The sequence below is a fragment of the Anomaloglossus baeobatrachus genome, chromosome 5 (genome assembly GCF_048569485.1).
Source record: "Anomaloglossus baeobatrachus isolate aAnoBae1 chromosome 5, aAnoBae1.hap1, whole genome shotgun sequence".
NCBI classification, from domain to species: domain Eukaryota; kingdom Metazoa; phylum Chordata; class Amphibia; order Anura; family Aromobatidae; genus Anomaloglossus; species Anomaloglossus baeobatrachus.
This window is the reverse complement of record NC_134357.1, coordinates 395,255,178-395,282,543: the sequence shown is the minus strand read 5'-3', so window position 1 is coordinate 395,282,543 and position 27,366 is coordinate 395,255,178. Positions and strand designations below refer to the sequence as shown.

General features: G+C 47.4%; 1 protein-coding gene across 4 annotated transcripts in view; it reads right to left on the bottom strand.

Annotated features, from left to right (window-relative positions):
- The window catches only part of RAPGEFL1 (Rap guanine nucleotide exchange factor like 1), a 136,486-nt gene that overhangs the window by 38,886 nt on the left and 70,234 nt on the right, over window positions 1-27,366 (bottom strand). For all 4 annotated transcript variants that reach the window (XM_075350148.1, XM_075350149.1, XM_075350147.1 and 1 more), the window contains 2 exons: window positions 7,499-7,596; window positions 6,289-6,411 (listed from right to left, as the gene is read on the bottom strand). In XM_075350148.1, the coding sequence (XP_075206263.1) occupies window positions 6,289-6,411; window positions 7,499-7,596 (221 nt within the window). The remainder of the gene's footprint in view (window positions 1-6,288; window positions 6,412-7,498; window positions 7,597-27,366) is intronic.

Below are 27,366 nucleotides of genomic sequence, written 5' to 3'. Positions count from 1 at the left end.
ACGTCATGACGTATAGCCTGGGCCAACGAGATGCAGAGGTGGGGCAGATCACCCTGATGGAGTGGTCTCAGATCAAGGACCTATGCACCCTTCTGCACAGTTTCGACATGGCGACGAATATGTTTAGCTCTGACAATGCCATTATCAGCATGACGATTCCAGTCATTTACATGCTGGAGCACACGCTAAACACTATTCGGAGTCAGGGGGTGGGACAACATGAAGGGGAGGAACTACAGGAGGATTCATATGCGCAAGGGACAACAACATCACGAAGGTCCAGACGTTCATCATCACCAACGCAGCAGGCATGGGACCATGGGGGACAGGGATCGACAAGGGCGCATAGTAGCAGGCGAAATGTTGAGCAAGGTGCAGGAGAACATGAAGAAATGGAGGACGAACTGTCCATGGACATGGAAGACTCAGCGGATGAGGGAGACCTTGGTCAAATTTCAGTTGAAAGAGGTTGGGGTCAGATGTCAGAGGAAGAAAGAACGGGTAGCACCTCTATGCCACAAACACAGCATGGACTTGGTCCGCATGGCTGCGCAAGACACATGAGTGCCTTTTTGTTGCACTACCTCCAACATGACAGTCGTATTGTCAAAATTAGAAGTGATGATGACTACTGGATTGCCACACTATTAGATCCCCGGTACAAGTCCAAATTTTGTGACATAATTCCAGCCATAGAAAGGGACGCACGTATGCAGGAGTATCAGCAGAAGCTGTTACTAGATCTTAGCTCGGCTTTTCCACCAAACAACCGTGCAGGTGCAGGGAGTGAATCTCCCAGTTGTAACTTGACAAACATGGGACGGTCTCGTCATCTTCAACAGTCTACCCGTACCAGTAGGACCTTTTCTGGTGCCGGTAACAGCAATTTTATGGAATCTTTTCATAATTTTTTTAGACCCTCTTTTGCAAGGCCACCAGAGACAACAAGTCTGACACATAGTCAACGGCTGGAGAGGATGATACAGGAGTATCTCCAAATGAACATCGATGCCATGACTGTGCAACTGGAGCCTTGCTCCTTTTGGGCTTCAAACCTACAAAAATGGCCAGAGCTCGCAACTTACGCCTTGGAGATTTTGTCGTGTCCAGCTGCCAGCGTTGTCTCTGAACGTGTATTCAGTGCTGCTGGGTGTGTGCTGACAGATAAGCGCACGCGTCTGTCCAGTGACAATGTGGACAGACTGACGTTCATCAAAATGAACAAGTCATGGATCCAGAAGGAATTTACTACCCCTGTGTCATCCTGGGGAGAGTAAATGCTTGTGGATTTGGAATGTGCTTGATGCAAATCAAAACATCCTGTTTGCAACTAGGGCCCAAGTGCTGCCACTGATGGGGTGGGTGTCTGTGTGGCCCAATTTTTGGAAAAAAGGGAGACTCCGCTTGGAGTAACCCTTGCTTGCTGTGTTTTTAAAAGAAGCCAAGATGAACAGAGCTGGGATCAGGAAAGACTTTGCTACCTACCCCGGTGTCATCCTGGGGACGGTTAAGAATAGCGTATTTTTGAATGTGCTTGATGCAAATCTAGCTGTGAAGTGTACAACTGGGGCCCAAGTGCTGCCACTGAAGGGGTGGGTGTGTGTGGGGCCCAATTTTTGGAAAAAAGGGAGACTCCGCTTGGAGTAACCCTTGCTTGCTGTGTTTTTAAAAGAAGCCAAGATGAACAGAGCTGGGATCAGGAAAGACTTTGCTACCTACCCCGGTGTCATCCTGTGGACGGCTAAGAATAGCGTATTTTTGAATGTGCTTGATGCAAATCAAAACATCCTGTTTGCAACTAGGGCCCAAGTGCTGCCACTGATGGGGTGGGTGTCTGTGTGGCCCAATTTTTGGAAAAAAGGGAGACTCCGCTTGGAGTAACCCTTGCTTGCTGTGTTTTTAAAAGAAGCCAAGATGAACAGAGCTGGGATCAGGAAAGACTTTGCTACCTACCCCGGTGTCATCCTGTGGACGGCTAAGAATAGCGTATTTTTGAATGTGCTTGATGCAAATCAAAACATCCTGTTTGCAACTAGGGCCCAAGTGCTGCCACTGATGGGGTGGGTGTCTGTGTGGCCCAATTTTTGGAAAAAAGGGAGACTCCGCTTGGAGTAACCCTTGCTTACATTGTTTTTAAAAGAAGCCAAGATGAACAAGTCATGGGTCAGCAAAGACTTTGCTACCTACCCCGGTGTCATCCTGGGGACGGCTAAGAATAGCGTATTTTTGAATGTGCTTGATGCAAATCAAAACATCCTGTTTGCAACTAGGGCCCAAGTGCTGCCACTGATGGGGTGGGTGTCTGTGTGGCCCAATTTTTGGAAAAAAGGGAGACTCCGCTTGGAGTAACCCTTGCTTGCTGTGTTTTTAAAAGAAGCCAAGATGAACAGAGCTGGGATCAGGAAAGACTTTGCTACCTACCCCGGTGTCATCCTGGGGACGGCTAAGAATAGCGTATTTTTGAATGTGCTTGATGCAAATCAAAACATCCTGTTTGCAACTAGGGCCCAAGTGCTGCCACTGATGGGGTGGGTGTCTGTGTGGCCCAATTTTTGGAAAAAAGGGAGACTCCGCTTGGAGTAACCCTTGCTTGCTGTGTTTTTAAAAGAAGCCAAGATGAACAGAGCTGGGATCAGGAAAGACTTTGCTACCTACCCCGGTGTCATCCTGTGGACGGCTAAGAATAGCGTATTTTTGAATGTGCTTGATGCAAATCAAAACATCCTGTTTGCAACTAGGGCCCAAGTGCTGCCACTGATGGGGTGGGTGTCTGTGTGGCCCAATTTTTGGAAAAAAGGGAGACTCCGCTTGGAGTAACCCTTGCTTGCTGTGTTTTTAAAAGAAGCCAAGATGAACAGAGCTGGGATCAGGAAAGACTTTGCTACCTACCCCGGTGTCATCCTGGGGACGGCTAAGAATAGCGTATTTTTGAATGTGCTTGATGCAAATCAAAACATCCTGTTTGCAACTAGGGCCCAAGTGCTGCCACTGATGGGGTGGGTGTCTGTGTGGCCCAATTTTTGGAAAAAAGGGAGACTCCGCTTGGAGTAACCCTTGCTTGCTGTGTTTTTAAAAGAAGCCAAGATGAACAGAGCTGGGATCAGGAAAGACTTTGCTACCTACCCCGGTGTCATCCTGTGGACGGCTAAGAATAGCGTATTTTTGAATGTGCTTGATGCAAATCAAAACATCCTGTTTGCAACTAGGGCCCAAGTGCTGCCACTGATGGGGTGGGTGTCTGTGTGGCCCAATTTTTGGAAAAAAGGGAGACTCCGCTTGGAGTAACCCTTGCTTGCTGTGTTTTTAAAAGAAGCCAAGATGAACAGAGCTGGGATCAGGAAAGACTTTGCTACCTACCCCGGTGTCATCCTGTGGACGGCTAAGAATAGCGTATTTTTGAATGTGCTTGATGCAAATCAAAACATCCTGTTTGCAACTAGGGCCCAAGTGCTGCCACTGATGGGGTGGGTGTCTGTGTGGCCCAATTTTTGGAAAAAAGGGAGACTCCGCTTGGAGTAACCCTTGCTTGCTGTGTTTTTAAAAGAAGCCAAGATGAACAGAGCTGGGATCAGGAAAGACTTTGCTACCTACCCCGGTGTCATCCTGGGGACGGTTAAGAATAGCGTATTTTTGAATGTGCTTGATGCAAATCTAGCTGTGAAGTGTACAACTGGGGCCCAAGTGCTGCCACTGAAGGGGTGGGTGTGTGTGGGGCCCAATTTTTGGAAAAAAGGGAGACTCCGCTTGGAGTAACCCTTGCTTGCTGTGTTTTTAAAAGAAGCCAAGATGAACAGAGCTGGGATCAGGAAAGACTTTGCTACCTACCCCGGTGTCATCCTGGGGACGGATAAGAATGGCGTATTTTTGAATGTGCTTGATGCAAATCTAGCTGTGAAGTGTACAACTGGGGCACAACTGCTGCCACTGAAGGGGTGGGTGTGTGGGGCCCAATTTTTGGAAAAAAGGGAGACTCCGCTTGGAGTCACCTTGCGGTGTTTTACATGACTTTAGAAGGGCGTGCCATGCCTATATCTGTGTGTCCTCCTCTTTTTCCTTGTCCAGCTGTTTTGTTTTCGCATGAGTACATGTCCTTGTCACTTTCCCATGTGTTTGTGTTGTGTTGTGAGTTGTTTGTCACCTTTTGGACACCTTTGAGGGTGTTTTCTAGGTGTTTTACTGTGTTTGTGATTGCCTGCCATTGTTTCCTATGGGCTCGAGTTCGGTTCGTCGAACGTTCGACGAGCCGAACTCGAGCCAGACCCCCCGTTCGGCGAACCGCCTCGAGCCGAACCGGGACCGGTTCGCTCATCTCTAGATATGACTGGACCAATATACAAATAAGTAAAGAGATAGCTTGTTTGTACATTAAAATATGGTTAATTATACAACGCGTTTCGGCTCGGATGTTTATCCTTCAGCCTTCTTCAGGTATAATTGTGAGAAAAAGATGTATACCATTGGTAGCAGGAGCGCCGCAAGACTGGTAATTGCCTTTGGAACTTCTTTCACTAAGTGGACCTGCTGGAGGGTTCCTCTATAGTATCCATTGCAATTGCTGCATACTGCACCATAATCCTATTGGAAAGTGGATTAACTCCTTTTGGATTATTCCAGGCTTTCTAACCTCTGAACCAGGTGAGAGTTCCACTACTTCAACACCTTTATATATAAAAAACTCACTGCACTCAGATTGGCGCCGCGTTTGTCTCTTTCTATCTTTCCCTGTCTCCAGGGTATTTTTTCATATAATGTAGTGTTAGCTGCATATACTATGAGCTGTTCATAGACGGACGGTGCTCTCCGCATACAACATAATGCACAATATTTATCCTCATTGAGATGCTCCTTTGTTTAAAAGGTTTCAAAAAAGGAGATTTGAGACCATCGGAATGTTTTGAGTATTGACAATATGCTGTATCTGCTGCACATGTATTTTCTTGTTCAGCAGCTCATTCATGAGGTTGTATGAGATCAGAAAGTTATGGCTGCTTTCTTCCCCCACCAATTGTATTGTACTGAGCTGCAATACTAAATATCTCCATTATGGTGTCAAATATGTAATATTGAAAAATTTAATCTGTTTAAGTGATAATGTGTGTTGAGGTCCCACATCATCATACCTTCATTTTCTTCTGTTTTATATCCAAAATATTTACCAAAAAACTCACGGTTTAGATGCCCAAACACCATATACTCGTTCCCCATACAGCTCTCTTTTCTGATTCAACCTTACACATATATGCTCAACTTAGTTGAGTGGGCATATGTTTTCATTGGGGAGTGGGAATACTATTAAACATCTCTGGTGACGGATCTAGCTGGGGAACAAAAGGATCAGCCATTATAATTCAACATGGCCAACTATTTTTTTTTTCCCCACTGGGATGACCCCATACACATTAGATAGTCAACCGGTCTCACCAAATTTGGATGGGTCTGAGCATGGAAATATTTTAAGCATATGGAGGGTAGTGGACAACCAACAGCAAGGTGGTCAGGTACCATCAAAAATAATCACTAACTGGGTAATAAAGGTACTCGTGAAGGTGGCTTTGAGAAATTGTACATATGTGAAAAATGGCTGTACCTTATACCATGGGAAAATACTAGTGATGGGCAGACTCGCAGATAACCGGGACCGGTGGGTCTAAAGGAGTTAAAAAAAAAAAACAGTTCCAGCCCGGGATTGGTCCCAGTTTTCTGGCTGTATGTAGGTCCCGATATAAGTCTATGGGGACCAGAATCCGGCAATTAAAAATGTTGTATAGGGGGCTAGGAACAAGCACTTCATACTCACCAAGTCTTCGGCACGGCGGTAACTGCTTCCAGGCCAGTGAATGAGTGGCCGCGGTAGCAGTTACTGCCCCCCAGATTCTCGGTAAGCATTTTTTTTATTTCCCGAGTGCCGGATGTAGATCATTAGCTGGAATTCCCTGAGAATTCCGGGCCCGGGCCCAGCACTCAGGCTTGTTTGAAACCGCGCGGATCAGACTTTTACAGTCCGGCTCTGCCCATCACTAGACAATACTTTTCTTAAGGTGTTGAACTGTAGGCAAAAGTATAATTACTCACAAGAGTATCGTGGGGGGTGCCTCCACTGCTTTTATCTCTATTGTGGAGTAACTGATTGGTAGGAGAAGGTGCAGGCCATGGGTGACCTACAGTTCTCCACAATGCTGTAGCTCCCACTGGGATGAAATGTTGGTTACTTGAACTCATACTCATTAACAGGGAGATGACAACCAGAACTAGGTTAGAATAAGGAATTACATAATGAAACTTCCTCACCTCATGTACACAGCTGAACAGCTCCCAGTGAAAAGCACCAAGGTGATTGGCAAGATCTTCTGCCTCAATCCGATGAATATGAGAATCCTCAGGTGGTAACTGAACCTCTTCTGGTAAAGGAACCTAAAGAGAAAATGAGATGTGTGATTGTAGTGGCTGCCTGCCTCTGATGACATTGTTTTGTTTTTTTGTGTGCAAAATTCAAAATAATTTTTGCAATTTGGATTCATAATTTTAAAAAAAAATTGCACCATTTCGCTCTTATGGGCCCCACTATGTGCACCTGCACATTCAATCTTTATGTGGTCTTCAGTTATAAATCAGATAAAAACAACTCAAAAAAAGTCAGATAGAAGAGTTAAAGGGAATCTGTCAACAGGTTTTTGCTATGTAAGCTGAGGACAGCATGCTGTTAGAGTTAAAAAATAAAAAGCATCTGTGCGTCTCTAATCAGTGTGCAACTGTTTCCGGAAACTAAAGGGTTTAGTACCCTGTGATAATTTGCAGGACTAGAAAATCACATGCAGAGCAGTCCCAAACACCCCCTGCTGTGATTGACACCTCACAGCCAATGCACAATCTCTATTGAGAGCCTGGTGTGGACGGAAGCAGCTCTGCTGTGTTCCTGAATCTAAATTGTTTGATTGTTTCAGAATGGCTTCAGCCAGTAATCTATGTGATACGGTGTTGAAGTCAGGATCTACTTTCCTGTTGTTGTCAGATGAGGTTTAAAACAGTCCCATTGGACTGTCATAATGAGATCACTGATGGATTGATAACTCATTGTGAAGCTAGCAAAAGACAGCAAAATACAGAAGGCAAATGGTGCAAAATCCTTAATCAAACCTAAATACAAAATTCTTTGTAAAATACCCCCAACCTCTTTTACATAATCACTGGTCATTAACAGCTGAACTGGTTCTTGCTCCAGTACTGTCAAGGATTTGATGTAGCATATAGTATAGCATGTAGCACATTCATACAGATTTCAAAGACTTGAAGATCTAGAAGGTCTAGGATCTGGTTTTTCAGGTCATCTTTGTCAGTAATATTAAACGTAAATCACCTAATAAATCCTATTACATAATGTGTTCCAAGAATTGCTACCAAGCAAAAATCTGATAGCCTTTGTTGTTACACCCAATACTTATTACATAAAAGATCTACAGCACCAGTGCAGATACCAACAGGTTGTGCCAACTGCTCTTACCAAAGTACGAAGCTCATCTCGATTGCACGCAAACAGGTGGCTGTTTATACCCAGCGTGGTGAAGATACAACCATCATCCGGCTTCAGGAGAACCTTGTCTGAAAAGAGAGAGAGAAAACCTAAGCAAATCCTAAGCCCCAGCCATATCAGTGATGAGAACACTTTATACAATTTGCTAATTATAGAAAATGTTCCTGAAATCCTGTCTTTAGTATCTAACATGGGTCCTGTTGTATCAAGTGACTTTTGTAATAATCTTTTTTGTATGGACAAGATGATGAATTACACTTTCTGGCCATTGTATTCTGCATTTTTCACTGTTATTCCCACTACACGCTGTCTCGAATTGTCAGATGTCTCTGAGCTGGAGAGTAAAGACTATCTACTATGATCTCTCTTATTTACAGTTTACAGAAACAAAGACATTCCAGCTCTTCTTTCTCTGTAGCACACAGAAAGAAGAAGCAGCAGCATTGAAGACGATGTACAGCAGTACTATACCACTGCTGAACCATTTCTTGCCATAAGATCTACTGGTATATCCTATGTTGGGTGCCTGTGTATGGAGATGAGCTCAGAAGCCGAGTGCACACAACACACAGCTGCATTCTTTGATATTAGCATTAAAGGGGTTGTCCGACATAACAAAAATGTTTGAGTTTAAGCTAATCTGTGCTGTATTGTCATATAAAACACCCCTACATTGTTATTTTTTGTTTTCTAACTTTTGTTCCTCTTGAATTATCCCTTTATTCTCTGCAGCTCCTTGTTTACATTCGGCTTCAGCAAATTGACCACTTCCTGTGCAAAACCTCCCAGTCACAGCTGGCACCGCCCAGCCTCAGTGTCCAGCCTCGCCCCCTGCCTGCCCCCGCCCCCTGCCAGCCCCCTGCACACACAGTCCCTGTCAGTATATTCTGCCCCAGCACCTGACCTGTTATCACTACAGCATTGCAAATAACAGCCCCACATCGGGGGCTCTGCACCCCCCACCACATCAGGCTCTGCACCACACACCACATCGGGCTCTGCACCCCACACCACATCGGGCTCTGCACCGCATACACACATCAGGCTCTGCACCGCATACACACATCAGGTTTTGCACCGCATACACATATCAGGCTCTGCACAGCATACACACATCAGGCTCTGCACAGCATACACACATCAGGCTCTGCACCGCATACACACATCGGGCTCTGCACCGCATACACACATCGGGCTCTGCACCACATACACACATCGGGCTCTGCACCGCATACACACATTGGGCTCTGCACCACATACACACATCGGGCTGGGCTCTGCACCGCATACACACATCAGGCTCTGCACCGCATACACACATCAGGCTCTGCACCACATACACACATCGGGCTCTGCACCGCATACACACATTGGGCTCTGCACCACATACACACATCGGGCTGGGCTCTGCACCGCATACACACATCAGGCTCTGCACCGCATACACACATCAGGCTCTGCACCCCATACACACATCGGGCTCTGCACCGCATACACACATCAGGCTCTGCACCGCATACACACATCAGGCTCTGCACCGCATACACACATCAGGCTCTGTACCGCATACACACATCAGGCTCTGCACCGCATACACACATCAGGCTCTGCACCGCATACACACATCAGGCTGCACCGCATACACACATCAGGCTCTGCACCGCATACACACATCAGGCTCTGCACCGCATACACACATCAGGCTGCGCACCGCATACACACATCAGGCTCTGCACCCCCATAGGGAACGCATGTAGGGAGTACATACTCACCCGTCCTCGGTCCCCGCCGCTCCTGCACGTTCGCGCACTGTCTGTGCTCTGGACATATCAGCACAGTAGTGACGTCACCGCTGTGCTGAAGAGAGCACAGACAGCCGGGCAGTGATGAGAAGCTGCGCTCCTTCTCATCAGCGCTTTCAAATGTACCGGCATCTGTGATCTGTGATGCCGGTACATTTGAATGTGTGATCCTGAGCAGGGGCCCGGTGCTGGCGGTGACATCACGGCAGCCGACGCCAGGCCCCGCCCCCAGGTCACGGGTCCCACAGAAGTGCAGGGGGAGGTTGTGGGCAGAGTACGGGGTGCGGGTGAATGTGTGGGAGGGTGCAGGGAAGGGGGCGGGGACTCCACGCACAGTACCCGCCCAGCAGGGCAGCGACATGCTGTTTCCAGATTTGCATGTCAACATGGCCCTGCCCATGTTTACATGAAATGACCGGAAGCAGCAAAATCGCGGCAGGAGCGGTCACATGACCACTCTGAGCCGAGGAGAGGGGCTGACAGCAGGGCAGGTAAGCGGTCTCTATCTACTTACCTGCCCCAATGTAGCCCAATAGGGTAATAATGAAAAAAACTCAAAATAAGCCGGATAACCCCTTTAAATGCTAACTGTCCAGGTTGCACATCATGCACTCATTTGCCCCTCTGCAACGTGATTACGGAGTATTGATGGGCTACGATCACAGCCGGGGACCTGCTGAAGGCTTCCATGGTTGCTATGTCAGTACTTCTGTAAAGCCTAGTCACAGGCGAAGCTTCATAGGAGACCATGATTTTTTCATTCATCCTATATACAGCAGTACTGTGGTATATTATCGCATGGCAGTATATAGAACAACCAAACAAAGGAATAATATATATACAAACCAATAAAAAAGTATTCATATGCCTTGAACATTTACACATTTTTCCACGTTACACCCACAAAATTAAATTGTATTTTATTGGGATTTTATGTGGTATACCAACATAAAGTAACAAGTGCCTCTGAGGCCAGCTGAGAGGTTTTAGGTATTTAAGGCACCTTCCTTTCAAGGGAGTTGCCTGGGCAATGAGTTAGTTAAGTTGCTATTTCTCAGTGCTGCTGTGGCTTCTGATTTTGTGCCACCTTCTGCTGCTGATTTGTACCTCTGTTTCAGTGCATTCCTACTGTTGCTATGACCACCTACACCGGCAGTGTACTACGATACAAGCTGCTGCAAGTATCCACTACTCATCCATCCATACCGAACGGACCCATTACTCTGCCTGCTGCTGCTTCTACCAAATACTGTACTGTGTCCGTGGTGCCAGCTGCCGGGGTACCACAGATCCTCTGGGGCTGCCCTCTGCCAGCTGCCTACCAGCCTGTGTACCTGATGCCACCTTCGGTGGCAGGAGTGAAGACTCGGGGGCAGGTCCAGTTTGCTCCCCCAGTCAAGTGAATGGTACCTTCGGTCCAGTGGACCAACTAATACAGTGCTTGCCCCAGTAAGCATAACTACCGCACATGTGGAATATATACAAGATGGTCTAACTCAATACAACTACATCTGACCTGCCCAGTTCTTGTACAGACTAGAGGCCCTGGCACAGACTGAAACAACCCTAACGGGATGACTAGAATGAACTCTCTGACCTTTGCTTACTAAGCAGCCATTAAGGGTATTGTGTTCCTCCTTAAGAATCTGAGGGAAGGTGCAGACTAAAAGATAAGGAAAAACAATCTGTCAGAAAAAACACTAGGCAGAAAGGCTGTAATTCCCAGCAGTGTCCACTTCAGAAATATCACCAGCAGGAAATGCAATCACGGGTAAGCTTCAAATAAATAAATACACCTGTTGGTGATAGGGCAGGCTGAACACCTGTTAGAAGAAAAGCAATGAATATAAACAAATAGTTCAGAACCAGGACAGCAACCAAACCTGACTGTGGATCAGTGGAGAGGGACACAGACCACAGCACCGAGGACTGCTGGATCAAATCCGGGGCCTGACACCGGCAAGACAAAGACCCTACACATACTGCCAGAGCTACAGTGGTTTAGATCAAAGCATATTCATGTGTTTAAATGGCCCAGTCACAGTCCAGACCTAAATTCTATTGAGAATCCCAAAAGACTTGCAGTAGTTGCAGTGAAAAGTTTTCCTCAAAGGTATTGACTGGGGGACTGAATACAAATGCACATCACAATTTTCAGATTTATAGCTGTAAAATATTTAGAAAACCATATCATTTTCTTTACACTTCCCGAATACTTGGTGCTATTGACATTAATTTCTCTCCAGATGTTGGTAATAATCCATTCAATTCACACAGGCAAAGAAATCAAACCATAGATGTCCATAAATTAAGCTATGTGTGATAATGAGAAATGACACAAGGAAAAAGTATTTACCTCCAATCATCACTTTTGGTATGGTGTTTTTGGGGCGATATACAGTGCCTTTTGGCTTTCAAACATGGTATGTATTATGAAATCCAAAGACTTTTGTCTCACCTGACCAGATTATATTTTCCTTTGCCTAAATGTTGTTAAGCAAACTTTAAATATGCTTGGATGTGCTTTTTATTCAGCATTGGAGTTTTGCGTGGTGAGTGTGCACACAGGTCATGGAAGATGAGTACATAACGTATTTGATTTGAAACAATTGTACCTTCTGATTGTACCTGTAGCTTATCCACGGGTTGTTCTTGGCTTTTGGACAACTCTTCTGATTATACTTTTTACTCCTTTGACTGAAATCTTGCAGGGAGCACCTGTTCGTGGCTGGTTTATGGAGAAATGATGTTCTTTCCATATCTGGATTTTGGGCCCAGTAGTGTTGACTGGAACCGTCAGTAATTTACAAATTCTTTTGTAATCAATGGCATCAGTATATTTTGCAACAATAAGGTTGCAAAGGTCTTAAGACAGCTCACTGGTTTTACCCATCATGAGATGTTTCTTGTGTGGCACCTTGGTAATGAGACACCTTTTTATAGGCCATCAGTTGAACAAGCTAATAATGTTTTTCACTAAGTGGCAGGATTGCTTTCTAATTACTGATGGATTTCATCTGGTGCTATGAGGTTTCATAGATTTTTGCACCTTCCTTTCTTCATCCGTGCAATACTTTTTCCCTGTGTCATTTCTCATTATTACACAACTTAATTTTTGGACATCTATGATTTGATTTGTTTTCCTTTGTGGATTGGATGGGTTGTTACCGATAGCTGGTGTGAAATTCATGACAATACCACCTTTAGAAATACATTTACTTAGAAAATTGAGGACGTGTTCAATACTTATTTCACTTTTTTGAATATTCCACTTTTAAAAACAAAGAATTTAAACAAATAAATATATTTGGTGTTGCTGTTTCTGTCAAAGTCTGATATATGAAAATATAAAATTTGGGGGAGTATTATGCTACTTTTTATAGTCAGAGTGGAGAAGAGAAGAAACTAAACAAGGAGAAAAATGGCTGAAGAGATTACAACGTCCACAGATCTCTCCAGATGAGTTGAGACATCTGAACACGGAAATAACACCAGAGGAGGTTCAATCGGCAATAGGGGAATTGAGTACTTTTAAAGCACCAGGGCCCCATATATTTAGTAGGGATTTCTATAAGGCCCTGACAGAGAAAATATCGTCTACCCTTGCAAACATGTTTCACAAAATTCTGGGAGGTACAGAGATCTCTGTACCATCTTAACACGGTGTACATAAAACTTATACCAAAGGGAAGTAAACATTTGGGCAACCCCACTATTTACAGGCCAATTTCCCTTATAAACTAGGATTCAGTTGATGGCCAATAGATTGGCATTGGTCTTGCCTAATCTAATTGCTCCTGCACAATCAGAGTTTGTAAAGGGAAGGTCAGCGGTGACAAATGTAAGGAAGGCAATGTTAGTACTGAATGCCGTTAAAGGGAGAGTGGTGGGCCGAGGCCAGCTACCAGCCATGATCACACTAGATGTGGAAAGGGCATTTGACAATGTCATGTGGTCATGGCTGGAGCTGGTGCTGGACAAAATGGGGCTACAAGGGGCGTTCTGGGAGTTTCTACGAGTCTTATATGCTAACCCCCCCAAGTGCGAGTGTCGACACCTGGCTTTTTCTGCTAAAGAATTGAAGCAGACAAGAGTGTCTAATGTCACCCCAATTTTTTAAGGGAATTTGTCACCACTCTGAACTTTTTAAACTGTTAATATGAGCATACAGGTTGTAGAATGCTAAAAAATCCATACCTTTATGTCTCATATCAGATGCCTTGTTTTTGAAATATCATATTTTATCACTTTATGTAAATGAGCTGTTCCAGGCTATGGGGCGGATGCTGCCTGGAAGATAACTCCGCCTCCAGAGATTATTTTAAATAAAAAGAGCGTTACCAGTGTGATGGCCGCTCTCTGATCTCACTGCAGAGCTGTGTGTGATAATAACTGACACTTTTGCAGGTTCCTTTAGCCTCCAGCTTAGGCCCCTTTCACACATCAGTTTTTTGCCGTCAGTCACAATCCGTTGGTTCGACAGATCGACGGATTCGTCGCAGATTGTGGAAAAACTGATGTGACAGATCCGTTTTTCAACGGCTCCGACTAGCGGATCCGGTGAAAAAACGGATCAGTTTTTTCATCGTTTCTTCAGTTTTTCGACGGATCCGTTTTTTAAAAACGATAGCTAGATAGAGGGATAGATAGAGAGACAGAGAGATAGAGGGATAAATAGAGAGATAGAGGGATGAATGTATGAATGAATGTATTAATAGAGGGATAGATAGATAGATACATAGATAGATAGATAGATACTGTAGATAGATAGAAGATGAGAAAGACATATAATGTCCCACTCCCCAGCATTTTGTAATCTTGCACCCTTTAGTGCCTTTCATGTGGCATTAAAGGGTGATTAGCCTTGTCCTTAGCCAAAAAATAAATAAATAATTAAAAAAAAACAACATGAGGTCCTCCCTATCTTTTGTAGCCAGCTGGGTAAAGCAGACGGCTGCAGCCTGAAGACCACAGCTGACAGCTTCACCTTGGCTAGTAATCCAAAACAAAGCACACCCCAGGCTGTTATTTTAAATTAAATAAATCATTTAAAACAAAAACCGTGGGGTCCCCCCAAATTGGATCACCAGCCAAGATAAAGTGGACAGCTGTGGTCTGGTATTCTCAGACTATGGAGGTCCGCGGTTCTTGGACCCTCCGCACCCTAAAAATAACAGGCCGCTCCAGAAGTGGTGCATCCATCAGATGCACCAATCCTGGTGGTTTTCCTCAGCTCATCCGATGCCCTGATGCGGTAGCAAATGGGGCAATATATGGGGTTGATACCAACTGTGTAATGTCACCTGGCATCAAGCACTGGGGTTGTGATGTCATGGTGTCTATCAGATACCCAACATCACTAACACAGTCAGTAATAAAAAAAAATTGGCGACAAACAAATTTTTACTTGAAAAAACACTCCCCGGGGGCGGAGCTAGCCGATGGCACACTGAGATGCTGTAAGAAGGACCTCCCACACACCAGTGGTGAATTCTCACACTTCAAAGGCACTCACCGGGTCCAGGATCAGTAATGGCACGCAGGAGAGGACGGGCGACGAGTGTACAGACTCCAGAGGGGGAAGGTACAGATATCACCCGCTTTTTCGGGACCTCAGCCTCCCAGCCTGATACCTCTGCTCTCTCCAACATGGCGCTGGCAGACACTGAGGCAGGAGATAACGCATACCTCCCAACCGTCCCGGATACAGCGGGACAGTCCCTCTTCTGAGCCTTTGATCCCGAGTCCCGCCCGTGAGGCTGATTGTCCCGACTCCACCCACCCACTGTAGCCCCGCCTCGCTGTTTCTCCCTTCTATTCATTACAGAGTCGAGCGCGCACCTTGAAACTCCTGTGACTGCTGCTGAGGTATGAATCACCCCCTGCAGCAGAGCGACCCCCCCCTGCAGCAGAGCCGACCCCCCCTGCACCAGAGCCGACCCCCCCCCTCCCCCAGAGCGGACATCCCCAGTCCCGAAGCCTGCGTTTCTCTGCAGCTGTTCTCTGATTCCCTGTGTGCGGCTTCTCACTGCTGCAGACACGCGGGGAATCAGGAAGCTGAGGAGAAGACCGTGCAATCAGCACTTCTCTCTCCTGCAGATAGCACTGGCCAGTAATAACCTATGCAGAGTGACATCTGCAGGCTTCTATTAGCTTACCGATCAGTGGTCTCCTGCCTGTGGAGCTGCTGGGTCCTAGCTGCCCAACAACTTCAGCTCTGCTTTATCCTGGCTCCTCTACCAGTTAAAGGGAACATGTCAGCAGAAATTTCACAATGAAAGTAATAGATTCCCCTCTGCAGCTCCTGGGCTGCTTCTAGAAAGGTTCCTGTTGCTATTGTGCCCCCTTTGAGACCTACAAAAATACTTTATGAAGTCTTACCTTTTTGTATGCAAATGTGTTTTTATGGTCACGGGGGCGGGCTGTCTGGCGTCCGTTATTCCCCCTCCTGCCGCTTTACGCAGTCCCCCATTGCTCATTTACATACACAAGGACGCCTTCCTCATGTAACTGTCCTCCCGAAGTTTTGCGCATGTGAACGCTTTTTCAGATGATTGCGCAGGCGCGAGATTATGGGCGGCGCTGTTATTGTCATCAGCAGCGTTAACCAAGTACCCGCCCATAATCTCGTGCCCACACTTTTCCCTCTGACTCCACTGTTATGCGCAAGTGCTGGCCATATGAACCATGTTACCTATTACCGCTTGCACGAGATTATGGGCGGGTACTTGGATGACTTTGCTGATGACAATCACAGCGCCACCCATAATCTCGCGCCCACGGTAATAGGTAACATGGTTCATATGGACAGTGCTTGCGCATAACGGTGGAGGCAGAGTGAGAAGCGTGGGCACGAGATTATGGGTGGGTACTTGGATGACGCTGCTGATGACAATCCCAGCGCCGCCCATAATCTCGCGCCTGCGCAATCACCTCAAAAGCGTTCACACTTTGCACAGTGCTCAGTCCGGCGAGAGTGGCACTGGGCATGCACAAAACTTCAGGAGGACAGTTACATGAGGAAGGCGTCCTCATGTATGGAAATGAGCAATGGGGGACGGCGTACAGCGGCAGGAGGGGGAATAACGGACGCCAGGCAGCCCGCCCCCGTGACCATAAAAACAGATTTGCATACAAAAAGGTAAGACTTCATAAAGTATTTTTTTAGGTCTCAAAGGGGGCACAATAGCAACAGGAACCTTTCCAGAATGCAGCCCAGGAGCTGCAGAGGGGAATCTTTTATTTTTTTTGCTAAATTTCTGGTGACAGTTTCCCTTTAAAGGGAACCTATCAGGTGCAATCTGCACTCAGAGCCAGGAGCAGTTCTGGGTGTATATTGCTATTCCCTGCCTAACTGTCCCTGTATACACTAGCATAGATAAAGGCATCTATAGAAAAAGTATTTTTAAAGAGCTTATATCTTATGCTAATTAGCGCGGGGACTAGTCCCAAGGGCGTTACTTCACTTGGCTAGTCGGCTCACATAGCGTGTTAGTACTCACACAGGGGCGTAATAACATGCTAACATGCTATGCGAGCCGACTAGCCAAGTGAAGTAACGCCCTTGTGACTAGTCCCCGCGCTCATTAGCATAAGATATAAGTTCTTTAAAAATATTTGTTCTTGATCTCTTTATCTATGCTAGTGTATACAGGGACGGTTAGGCAGGGATTAGCAATATGTACCCAGAACTGCTCCTGGCTCTCAGTGCATATTGCACCTGACAGGTTCACTTTAAAGGGAACCTGTCAACAGATTTGGGGCCTATAAGCTGCGGCCACCACCAGCGGGATCTTATGTACACATGCTAACATGCTGCATACCTCCCAACCGTCCCGGATACAGCGGGACTTTCACGCTTTACGTTGTTTGTCCCGTTGCCACGGGCGGGACGGCCGGCTCCCGGGCTCCGCCCACCCACTCTCTCTCCGCCTCCCTGCTTTTCCCTCCTACCATCCTAGTAGACGTGGCATAGAGAGGAGCGCTGCCTGTGCTGCTGCTGGTACAGTAAACTAATCTCCCCAGCGCTGATTTCCCTCCCTCCCCCCTCACCCCGGCCGGAGCCTGTCTGTGCGGTTGGCCGGCCGCCTGTCTGTGCGGTCGGCCCGCCACCTGTCTGTGCGGGCGCCCCCCTGCCGCCTGTCTGTGCGGGCGCCCCCCTGCCGCCTGTCTGTGCGGGCGCCCCCCGCCACCTGTCTGTGCGGGCGCCCCCCTGCCGCCTGTCTGTGCGGGCGCCCCCCTGCCGCCTGTCTGTGCGGGCGCCCCCCTGCCGCCTGTCTGTGCGGGCGCCCCCCTGCCGCCTGTCTGTGCGGGCGCCCCCCTGCCGCCTGTCTGTGCGGGCGCCCCCCGCCGCCTGTCTGTGCGGGCGCCCCCCGCCGCCTGTCTGTGCGGGCGCCCCCCTGCCGCCTGTCTGTGCGGGCGCCCCCCTGCCGCCTGTCTGTGCGGGCGCCCCCTGCCGCCTGTCTGTGCGGGCGCCCCCCGCCGCCTGTCTGTGCGGGCGGCCCGCCGCCTCATTGTGCGGGCGGCCGGCCGCCTCTCTGTGCGGGCGACCGGCCGCCTCACTGTGGCTGCCTGCGTGTCCGTGCTGGAGGCCCGCCGGCTGCCTGCGTGTCCGTGCTGGAGGCCCGCCGGCTGCCTGCGTGTACGTGCTGGAGGCCCGCCGGCTGCCTGCGTGTCCGTGCTGGAGGCCCGCCGGCTGCCTGCGTGTCCGTGCTGGAGGCCCGCCGGCTGCCTGCGTGTCCGTGCTGGAGGCCCGCCGGCTGCCTGCGTGTCCGTGCTGGAGGCCCGCCGGCTGCCTGCGTGTCCGTGCTGGAGGCCCGCCGGCTGCCTGCGTGTCCGTGCTGGAGGCCCGCCGGCTGCCTGCGTGTCCGTGCTGAATGGGTGTGGATGGGGAGTGGATATGGGCGTGACTGTGAAATGGGTGTGGTTAGGGGGCGTGGCCTAAAAATTTGCCGCGCCGCAAACTTTGTCCCTCTTTTCCTTCGTTAAAAGTTGGGAGGTATGGATAACGCTCAGCAAACATGCAGTGGAGCGACCTCACTGTCTCCTCACATAACAGCAGCCAGCTCAGCTATAAACATAGATAAGGCACAGCAGGACACTACAGAAGGGAGTGTTGAAAACCCCCTGTCCCAGCCACAAAAGCGACTGCCAGATGAACTGCAGGCAGAGCAGGGCCCCAGCTCTGTGATACAGCAGACCCCAGCAGCCATGGGAAGCAGATCTGTGACACCCGGAGAGGAGCCTGTAATACCACAACAACAGCACACATCACCTAAAGAACAAAGATCCCCCACCTCCACCCGCAGAAACAAGGGAGATAAGAATAAATCAGACCAGACACAGGAGCAAGAAGAAGATTGGGATTGGAAAGCACATATCAGATCAATTCCAACCAGGCAGGAAATGGACTCTTTGCTGGGGAAATTGAGGGAATCCCATAAGCAAGACATGGCTGCTATACAGTCAGAGATCAAACAAATTGGTCAGCGTGTAGCAGCTACAGAAGAGGTGCAGGAACAGGTATTTTCCCATATAGAATCACATCAACAAGTCCTATCAGAGCACACGGCCCAGATACAGGACATTCTGACCCACTTAGACGATATTGAAAACAGACATCGCCGTAATAACTTAAGGATTAGAGGCCTCACAGAAGCAGTGGCACCACCACAGATGGATGAATGGGCACAAAAATTCTTTATCCGTCTCCTCCAACGTGACCCAGAACAACGCATAGAACTGGACCGCATCCACAGATCCCTAGGCCCCAAATCTCCTTATCCGGCCAGACCAAGAGATGTGATATGTCGGGTCCACTTCTATAAAGAAAAGGAGGCCATACTACAAAGATGCAGAGAGAAAGGAGCGGGTACATATAAAGGGACACCTCTGATTGTCCTACCAGACCTAGCACGGAGGACACTGCAACTACGCAAGGCCTTAAGACCACTACTCCAATCCCTCAAAGATAAGGATGTTCCATATCGCTGGGGATATCCGTTCCAACTCACAGCAAAGAAAAATGGGAAGTCGGCGGTCTTCCGGTCCTTGGGAGACCTCCCCAACTTCCTAGGGACTTTTGAACTGCCTATGATCAGCCTGCCAGATTGGCCAACCCCGGGAGGCCCTGCACCCTTACCACCAAGAGAGCACTGGCGACAAGTCCAGAAGAGAAGGGGTGGAGGATCCCCCCGTGATATACACCGCTGAATATCGCTGACCATCCAAAGAAAAGGACAAAAACTTCTTGGAAAACCAGGAGGCGAGATATAAATTGATTGTATTGGACTGCTTACCTGTTCATAGAGCGTCATGTATCAGTATCTTCTCTCCTCACGCTTACTTTCCTAGTCCCCCCCTTTGTTTGTTTTTTTCTTCTTTTCTTCTCTTTCCTTCTCTCTCTCCCTACTCCCCTCCACTCGCCCCCTCTCCCCTCCCCTTATACCTCTTCCTTCGTATCATTCCCACCTTGCGTCTTCCTCTTCACACACCTTCTATGAGCGCACTACTTCCTACAAACTAACTCTACTCAACCCATCTTCCCTCCCCAGCACACATACTTACAAAGGACACATGCCCTACATTAATTTCTACCCCCTTCCTCTCCTCCCCTCTTAGACATGCTCTCTACATACACCCCTCCATACGCCTCCTACACTCCGTCCTCCCACTTCTCCCCACGTCCTCCCCCCTGGTCCTTTGCCCTACACCACTTCATATTTTTTTTTTTGTATTGTCTCACTCAATCTGTTGCTCCCCCTTTCATTCTTTACATCTGGATCTGATACTGAACTCTGGTTTAATGGCATTTTATATTGAGTTGATAGCCTCGTGTTCTCCTGCCGATGTGCGATCCATACCCAAAACACACCAAGTAATTGGGGGTGTGGGGGAGGGGAATGGAAAAGTGATTAATCACTACTAGACTGTATACGTTGATTGTTATTCATATTACTTGTGGGCGTTCGCCGCAGAGGGGAGTTCCTGAAAGACCGTAGGCTTTCCCGCACCTCTATTAGGGACGTGGCAGAGTGCCACATTAGACAATAGTCTACCAGTAGATACCTAAGATCAGTAGGCACCCTAGTCCTACTTAGCTTATCTAATTTTACCTTTCACCACTATCTTATCTCTGCTCTTTCTCTTCTCCCCTTGGTTTTCCCTATACCCTGCCTACCCTTTTCTGTGATGTCGCACCTCACCTTTTGCACTTACAATACTAAAGGCTTAAATAAACCCGAAAAGAGAAGTCAGATCCTATATCGCCTGCACAGGAAGGGAGTTAAAATAGCCCTATTTCAAGAGACACACTTCATAGCCTCCAACACTCCCAACTGTAAAACCAAGAATTACCCGACATGGTTCCATGGCCCACACCCCAACAAGAAGGCATGTGGGGTTTCCATTGCTTTTCACAAGACATTCCAGCCAACAGTTCTCGACACGCTCACTAGCCCGGAGGGACGCTGGCTATTTCTTAAAATATCTTTCCTGAATAATACTTATACAATCGCTAACATCTATTTCCCAAATCAGGACCAGGTATCCTTTGGAGTGGAGACTCTGGAGAAGCTGGCAGAGTTTGCGGGTGGCACCTGTATCATCTTGGGAGGAGACTTCAACCTTGTGCTGGATCCAGCCATGGATTCGTCCTCTGGTAGGTCTGCAATCCCTTCCTCGGCACTACGCAGATTAAAACGAGAACTAACATCCCTTAAACTAGTCGATCTTTGGAGGGTCTTACATCCCGGAGTCAGAGACTACAGTTTTCATTCCACAGTTCATAATAGCTACACCAGACTAGACCACATTTTCATATCCCACGACCTGCTAGACAAATCCCCGGGTTGTTCAATGGATGTTTTTCTCTGGTCGGACCACGCACCAGTATATGGGGAAATTGGGGTGAGAGATATGGGGGGGGGTGGGACACACATGGAGACTGAACGACAACCTGCTCAAGAATGAGCAATGCCTGGAGGATATTCATAAAACCATTGCAAACTTCAAAATAGATCATATGGCAGATCCCACACCTGCCCCGGTCAAATGGGAAGCGTTGAAATGTATGATCAGGGGGGTCTGCATATCCCATGGATCCAGAATTAAAAAAGAAAGTGCAAGGGAACTAAAAGAACTGTTAGCACAACTAGGCCATAAAGAAACGATAAACAAAACCAAATCCAGTGACACCATTAAAACGGAAATTTCTACTATCCGCCACCAAATATTATCTATCCTTGACCGAAAATCACTGTGTATCAGAGATAAATTTCGTAGGAATATCTTTGAGTTTGGAGATAAAAGTGGACGATTGTTAGCCAGGACCCTTCACCCCAGACAGGCACAAACCCCAATATTAGCGTTAAACTCACAGACAGGTACCCAGATACATTCCACCCCTGACATATTAGAAGAATTCAGAAACTACTATACAAAACTTTATAACATCCCATCCCCACATACCCCATCACCTGATGCGAGACATCGCGACATTTGGGAATACTTAAACAAATATGCCCCAGACCCCCTTGAAGATGCGGTAGCTGAAGACATAGACGAGGATTTTTCAGACACAGAGCTAAGCGATGCCATTAAAACCCTTAAAGTGGGTAAAAGCCCTGGTCCTGATGGGTTCACCCCCCGGTTTTACAAAATATGTGGAGGGGCCTGCAGCCCTATAATGCTGAAAGCCTTCAATTCCATAACCAACACATGCCAGTTCCCTAAACAGACACTCCAAGCCCGAATAACTGTAATCCCCAAGCCTGGCAGGGACCCACTGACCTGCTCTAATTACAGACCTATCTCACTAATAAATGTGGATATTAAATTGTACTCTAAAATGATAGCCCTGAGACTAGGCCCCCTCATACCCAAACTAATCCACAAAGACCAGGTGGGATTTGTCCCAGGGAGGGAGGCACGGGACAACACTATTAGAACCCTGTCCCTAGTGGCCCAGGCACGTCAGCGTCAAATCCCAATGTGCCTCTTGACAGTAGATGCTGAAAAGGCATTTGACAGAGTCCATTGGTTTTTTTTAGAAGCCACGATGCAGGCAATCGGCGTCCGTTCGCGCTTACTACAATGGATAAAAGCATTATATCACGAACCAACGGCACAAGTGGGCGTGAACGGACACCTGTCAGCTCCATTTAATATTAGAAACGGTACCAGACAGGGATGCCCCCTATCGCCATACCTATACATCCTGGTAATGGAATCCCTAGCAAATGCACTCAGGGAAAACCCTTCGATAAAAGGGATACAGATAGGACAAACATCTCATAAATTAGCACTATTTGCGGACGATCTCTTGATATATGTGACACAGCCGAAGACTAGTTTGCCCAACATACTGCAGGAGTTTGAGATCTTTGGCAGACTCTCCAATTTTAAAGTAAACCTACAAAAAACAGAGATCTTAAATGTATCGCTACCATCCGTAGAAGAGAATACTCTCAAACCCGCCTTCCCCTTTAAGTGGGCCAGCAATTACATTAAATATCTGGGGATCAGGGTTTCTCCCAACCACCAAGATCTATATAATTACAATTTCCCAGACCTTTTAAAAAATATCCACAAAGACCTCATAGCATGGCATAACCTCCCCATTTCCTGGTTCGGCAGGGTCAATACAATTAAAATGGATGTCCTACCTAAAATACTATACCTGTTTCAAACTATCCCACTGAACCTAGGAGAAAATGTCTTCCTCAAGTTAAAGAAGATGATCAGCAATTTTATATGGCGTGGCACCAAACCCCGACTGAAATACTCAATGCTGATTAAATCTCGCTGGGACGGAGGGGCGGGGCTCCCGGATCTTAAAGCTTATCACGCAGCAGCGGTGGATGGTTGCATATTGGATCTCCTGCACAGTAAAGACAGAAAATTGTGGGTGGAGATTGAATGTGACCTATGCCCGAATATGGCACACGGAATCTTCTGGTTGTCATCTAGAACTAACCTTGGGACCCTGGGAGTTTCCCCGATCCTCTTGTCCCTGGCTACAGCGTGGAGGACAGCCAATAGACGATATAGATTGACAGGAGAACCGGGTCCTATGACTAAAGACGTAATTACCCAACAGGGATGCAAACCACTGATATCCCTGCTTGGAGACCGGCCACGGGAACCAGGCTACTGGTTCCAATATCTACAACTACGTAGTTTCATAGATTCTCTGGCTCCGGGATCTGAGATACATAAGGATCTGACTCCATTTGAAAAACTATGCTTCCTTAGAGAAACACCCCCTCACATAGTCTCAATAATCTACAACATAGCAGTGCCCGAGGGGGATGGAGGAGACGACTTGCCTGACTACGTTAGACATTGGCAAACAGAATTGTGCCAGACTTTTCCCAAGGCACAATGGTGTAAGTCATTTAACCTAACACATAAATCCACCATTTCTTGTAGAATGCAGGAACTCAATTATAAAATCCTCTCACGGTGGTATAGGACACCCGCCAGACTACATAAAATGTTCCCAGAGGTATCTGACGCCTGTTGGAGGTGCAAGACCTCAGTGGGCACAATGCTACATATCTGGTGGACCTGCCCAGGGATACAGGGTCTTTGGAAAGATGTCTTTGCTCTCTATAACCATTTACATCACACGGAAGTGACACCCTCACCGGAAGTGGCCCTCTTATCAATGTATACAGGGGCAGTCTCCAAGGCGAAGAAAGGCTTGCTCTCGTACTTTATGATTTCAATGAGGCAAATCATACCGAGGCATTGGAGATCCCCCTGTACATTGAGGAGAGCAGACTGGGTAGAGGCTATGGATGGCCTGCGGCGTCTGGAGGAGTTGAGAGCGTTTGACGAAGGGAAAGACTCCTTGTGTTTCTCGGTTTGGTACCCGTGGCTTCAGTATAGAGAAACACAGCAATTTCAAACCTGGTTACTCACAGGCGCTCTATCACAATAAATATTCAAGAAGCCGGGATGGGCTCCCAGACACAGAAGTTGGGCGGCATCACAATACAGACCTTCTCCACCTCCCCCCCATTTCCTCATGTCTTCCCCTCCTTCCCTTTTTCTCTACCTATCTTTCTCTCCCTCTCTCTATATCTCTTTCTCACCTAATTGATATACATAGGGTCATGTTTTCATACCTATTGAACCAGACTATACAGAAGGAAGTTGCCTTTAACACTTTACACGGAATAAATATAAAGATAGAAGATTACATGTTAAAATTAAGATGTTCTATAGGATGTTTTACAGATTTTACCTTCCACATGATTTGCGATATATTTCATAGTACCATACGTTTTACGAGACTTAAAGACATAGGTTATTTTATAATCTTCATATGCTGTAACATTGGGTAACATGAAAGACCCTTATACATTTCTTATCTTCTGTTATATGAAAACTTTTGAAATAATAAAGAAATATTAAACGAAAAAACACTCCCCAACATATTTCCTCTTTCACCAATTTATTGGAAAGAAAAATCAAATCTGGGTCCGCCGTAATCCAATAAGGGGGTCCCCTGACGATCCATACTCACTGTCTCAGTCAATGAAAAACAGAATGTTCCCCATTGAATGGGAGAGCCCTGCAGTGCCCTGAGCTAACATCAGTAGGTCAGCCCAGGTCACTGCAGGGGATGACGAGCGCTGACTTCAGGAGGTTAGCTAGGTGCATTACCTGCGATGATGGAAGCCGCTGCACTCCTGACGTCAGCGCTGGTCACTGAGTTCAATGACCGCTGCATTCACAAGCGCAGTGTCACGGGAGCCCATGACGTCATCGCTAGTCACAGTCTCGGGCCGCCTGCGAGAGGTGATCTGAGAACGTGGCAGGCATAGAAGTGACAAGTGCTGACATCAGGAGTGCAGCAGACTTCATCACCGAAGGTAATGAACTTTACTAACTTCCTGACGGCAACATTCATCGTCCCCGCCGCTGTTCGCACTGCTGTGCGGGCAAATGCTGACAGACTGCAGTGCGGGCAGCTGCTGACACTGCAGTGCAGGCAGCCACGGGGTTGGCATGGGAGCGGGACATAGGCTACAGGGGCACCCGACGAATGTCACACGGAAGTGCTTCCGTGTGTCTTCCGGGTATTTTGCGGACCCATTGACTTGCATTGAGTCACAGTCTGTTATTACGGGACAAAATAAGACACGTTCCATAATAATGGAACAGACATACGGAATCTGATCTGTTTTTTTGTAGGATCAGATGCACATGGAAGTGCTTCTATGTGCCATCCTATCCTACACAAAAGACATTGAAAAGATGGTCCTATCAGTAGGTCCGCAAAAAAACAGGAACTGAACAGGACAGACGGAACGATCTTCTGAATGAGCCCTAAATAATAAATTGGAGCATGCTCAGTAAAAAAACCCTGAATCTGTCGTCGGATTCTGTCATTTGACAGATTATGACGGATCCTGCGCTCATAGGCTTCCATTCTACAAAATGACGGACATGGACGTATCCATCGCAGATTGTGGTAAAACTGATGCGACGGATCCATTAAAAAAACTGATTCGTTGTAGCAGTTTGTACCGAGAATCCAGTTGTGGCCGTGGGTAACCTGAGTGATGTCACTGCTTACAGCGCGACTCACTTCAGTTGCTCCGTGGAGCTCACAGAGAGCAGTCGTGCTCTACGGCTGCTCCTGTCAGCTTCCGATGTAGCAGAGCTAAAAGCGTCGTGGGACCTCGTGTGGATTACGTTGGACTTGGAGGGGTATTTGAGGATTAATAAAGTGGAGAAAGAGGGTGTTTTTTTGTCTTTTATTTGAAATAAAAGATTTTTTGGTGTTTGTGTTTATTTACTTTCACTTACAGTTTAGTGATGGGTGGTGTCTCATAGACACCTGCCATCACTAAGCTAGGACTTAGTGGCAGCTATGGGTTGCCATTAACTCCTTATTGCCCCGATTGCCATAGCATCGGGGCAATCGGGATGAGCTGGGTAGAATCCCGGGACTGTCGCATCTAATGGATGCGGCATTTCTGGGCAGCTGATGGCTAATATTTTTAGGCTGGGGGGCTCCCCATAACGTGGGCCTCCCCATCCTGAGAATACCAGCCCTCAGCCGAGTGGCTTTACCTTAACTGGTATCAAAATTGGGGGGGACCACATGCTGTTTTTTTTAAATTATTTATTTATTTTACTGCAAGATTTAGACCCGCCCACCGGCGGCTGTGACTCAGCATGGGGGCGCGTCTGACTGCAACCAATCATAGGCGCCGGTGGGCGGGGGAAGCAGTGAATACGAGATGGAATAATGAGCGGCCGGCATTTTCAAAGCAGGAGAAGCCGCGGGAGCTTTGTGACAGCTGTGCAGCGCCGTGCCACACCGGTGATCGGTGAGTATGAGAGAGGGGGTGAGAGGGAGAGACCGACCGACCGAGAGGGAGAGACCGACCGACAGAGAGACCGACAGACAGAGAGAGACCGACCGACAGAGAGAGAGAGAGAGACCAACATCGACAGAGAGAGAGACCGACAGACAGAGAAAGAGATTTTCTAACCAGAAAAGAATTTACACATTTGATCATGCTCAGTTAAAAAAAAACGAATTCGTCGATGGAATGTGTTTTTTGCCACATTACGACGGATCCGGTGCCCATAGGTTTTCATTTCACAACACACTGCACGGCGCAATGTGTTTTTTTTTAGGTGAGAAAAAACGTTCCCTTGTGCGTCCTTTCCGGCAGCCGAACACAGAAATTTTGCTGGATCCAGCGCACACCGGATGAAACGCAATGCCATACGGCACAATCCGGCGCCAATACAAGTCTATGATGAAAAAACAGATCCGGCGGCAATAGACGCCGGATATGGTTTTTACGCAAATCACCAGATTGTCACTGACGGCAAAAACTAGATGTGTGAAAGCATCCTAAAAGGCAGACTGTGCTGCAACATTGTTGCAATGAAGCAGAGCTCAGGGAGCTGCAAAAAATATGTTTGAAAGAAGTCAAATTTCATTTCTCCTGTTCTGTGTCAGTAAGGCTAGGTTCACATTTCCGTTGTTTTTCATCAGTCACAATC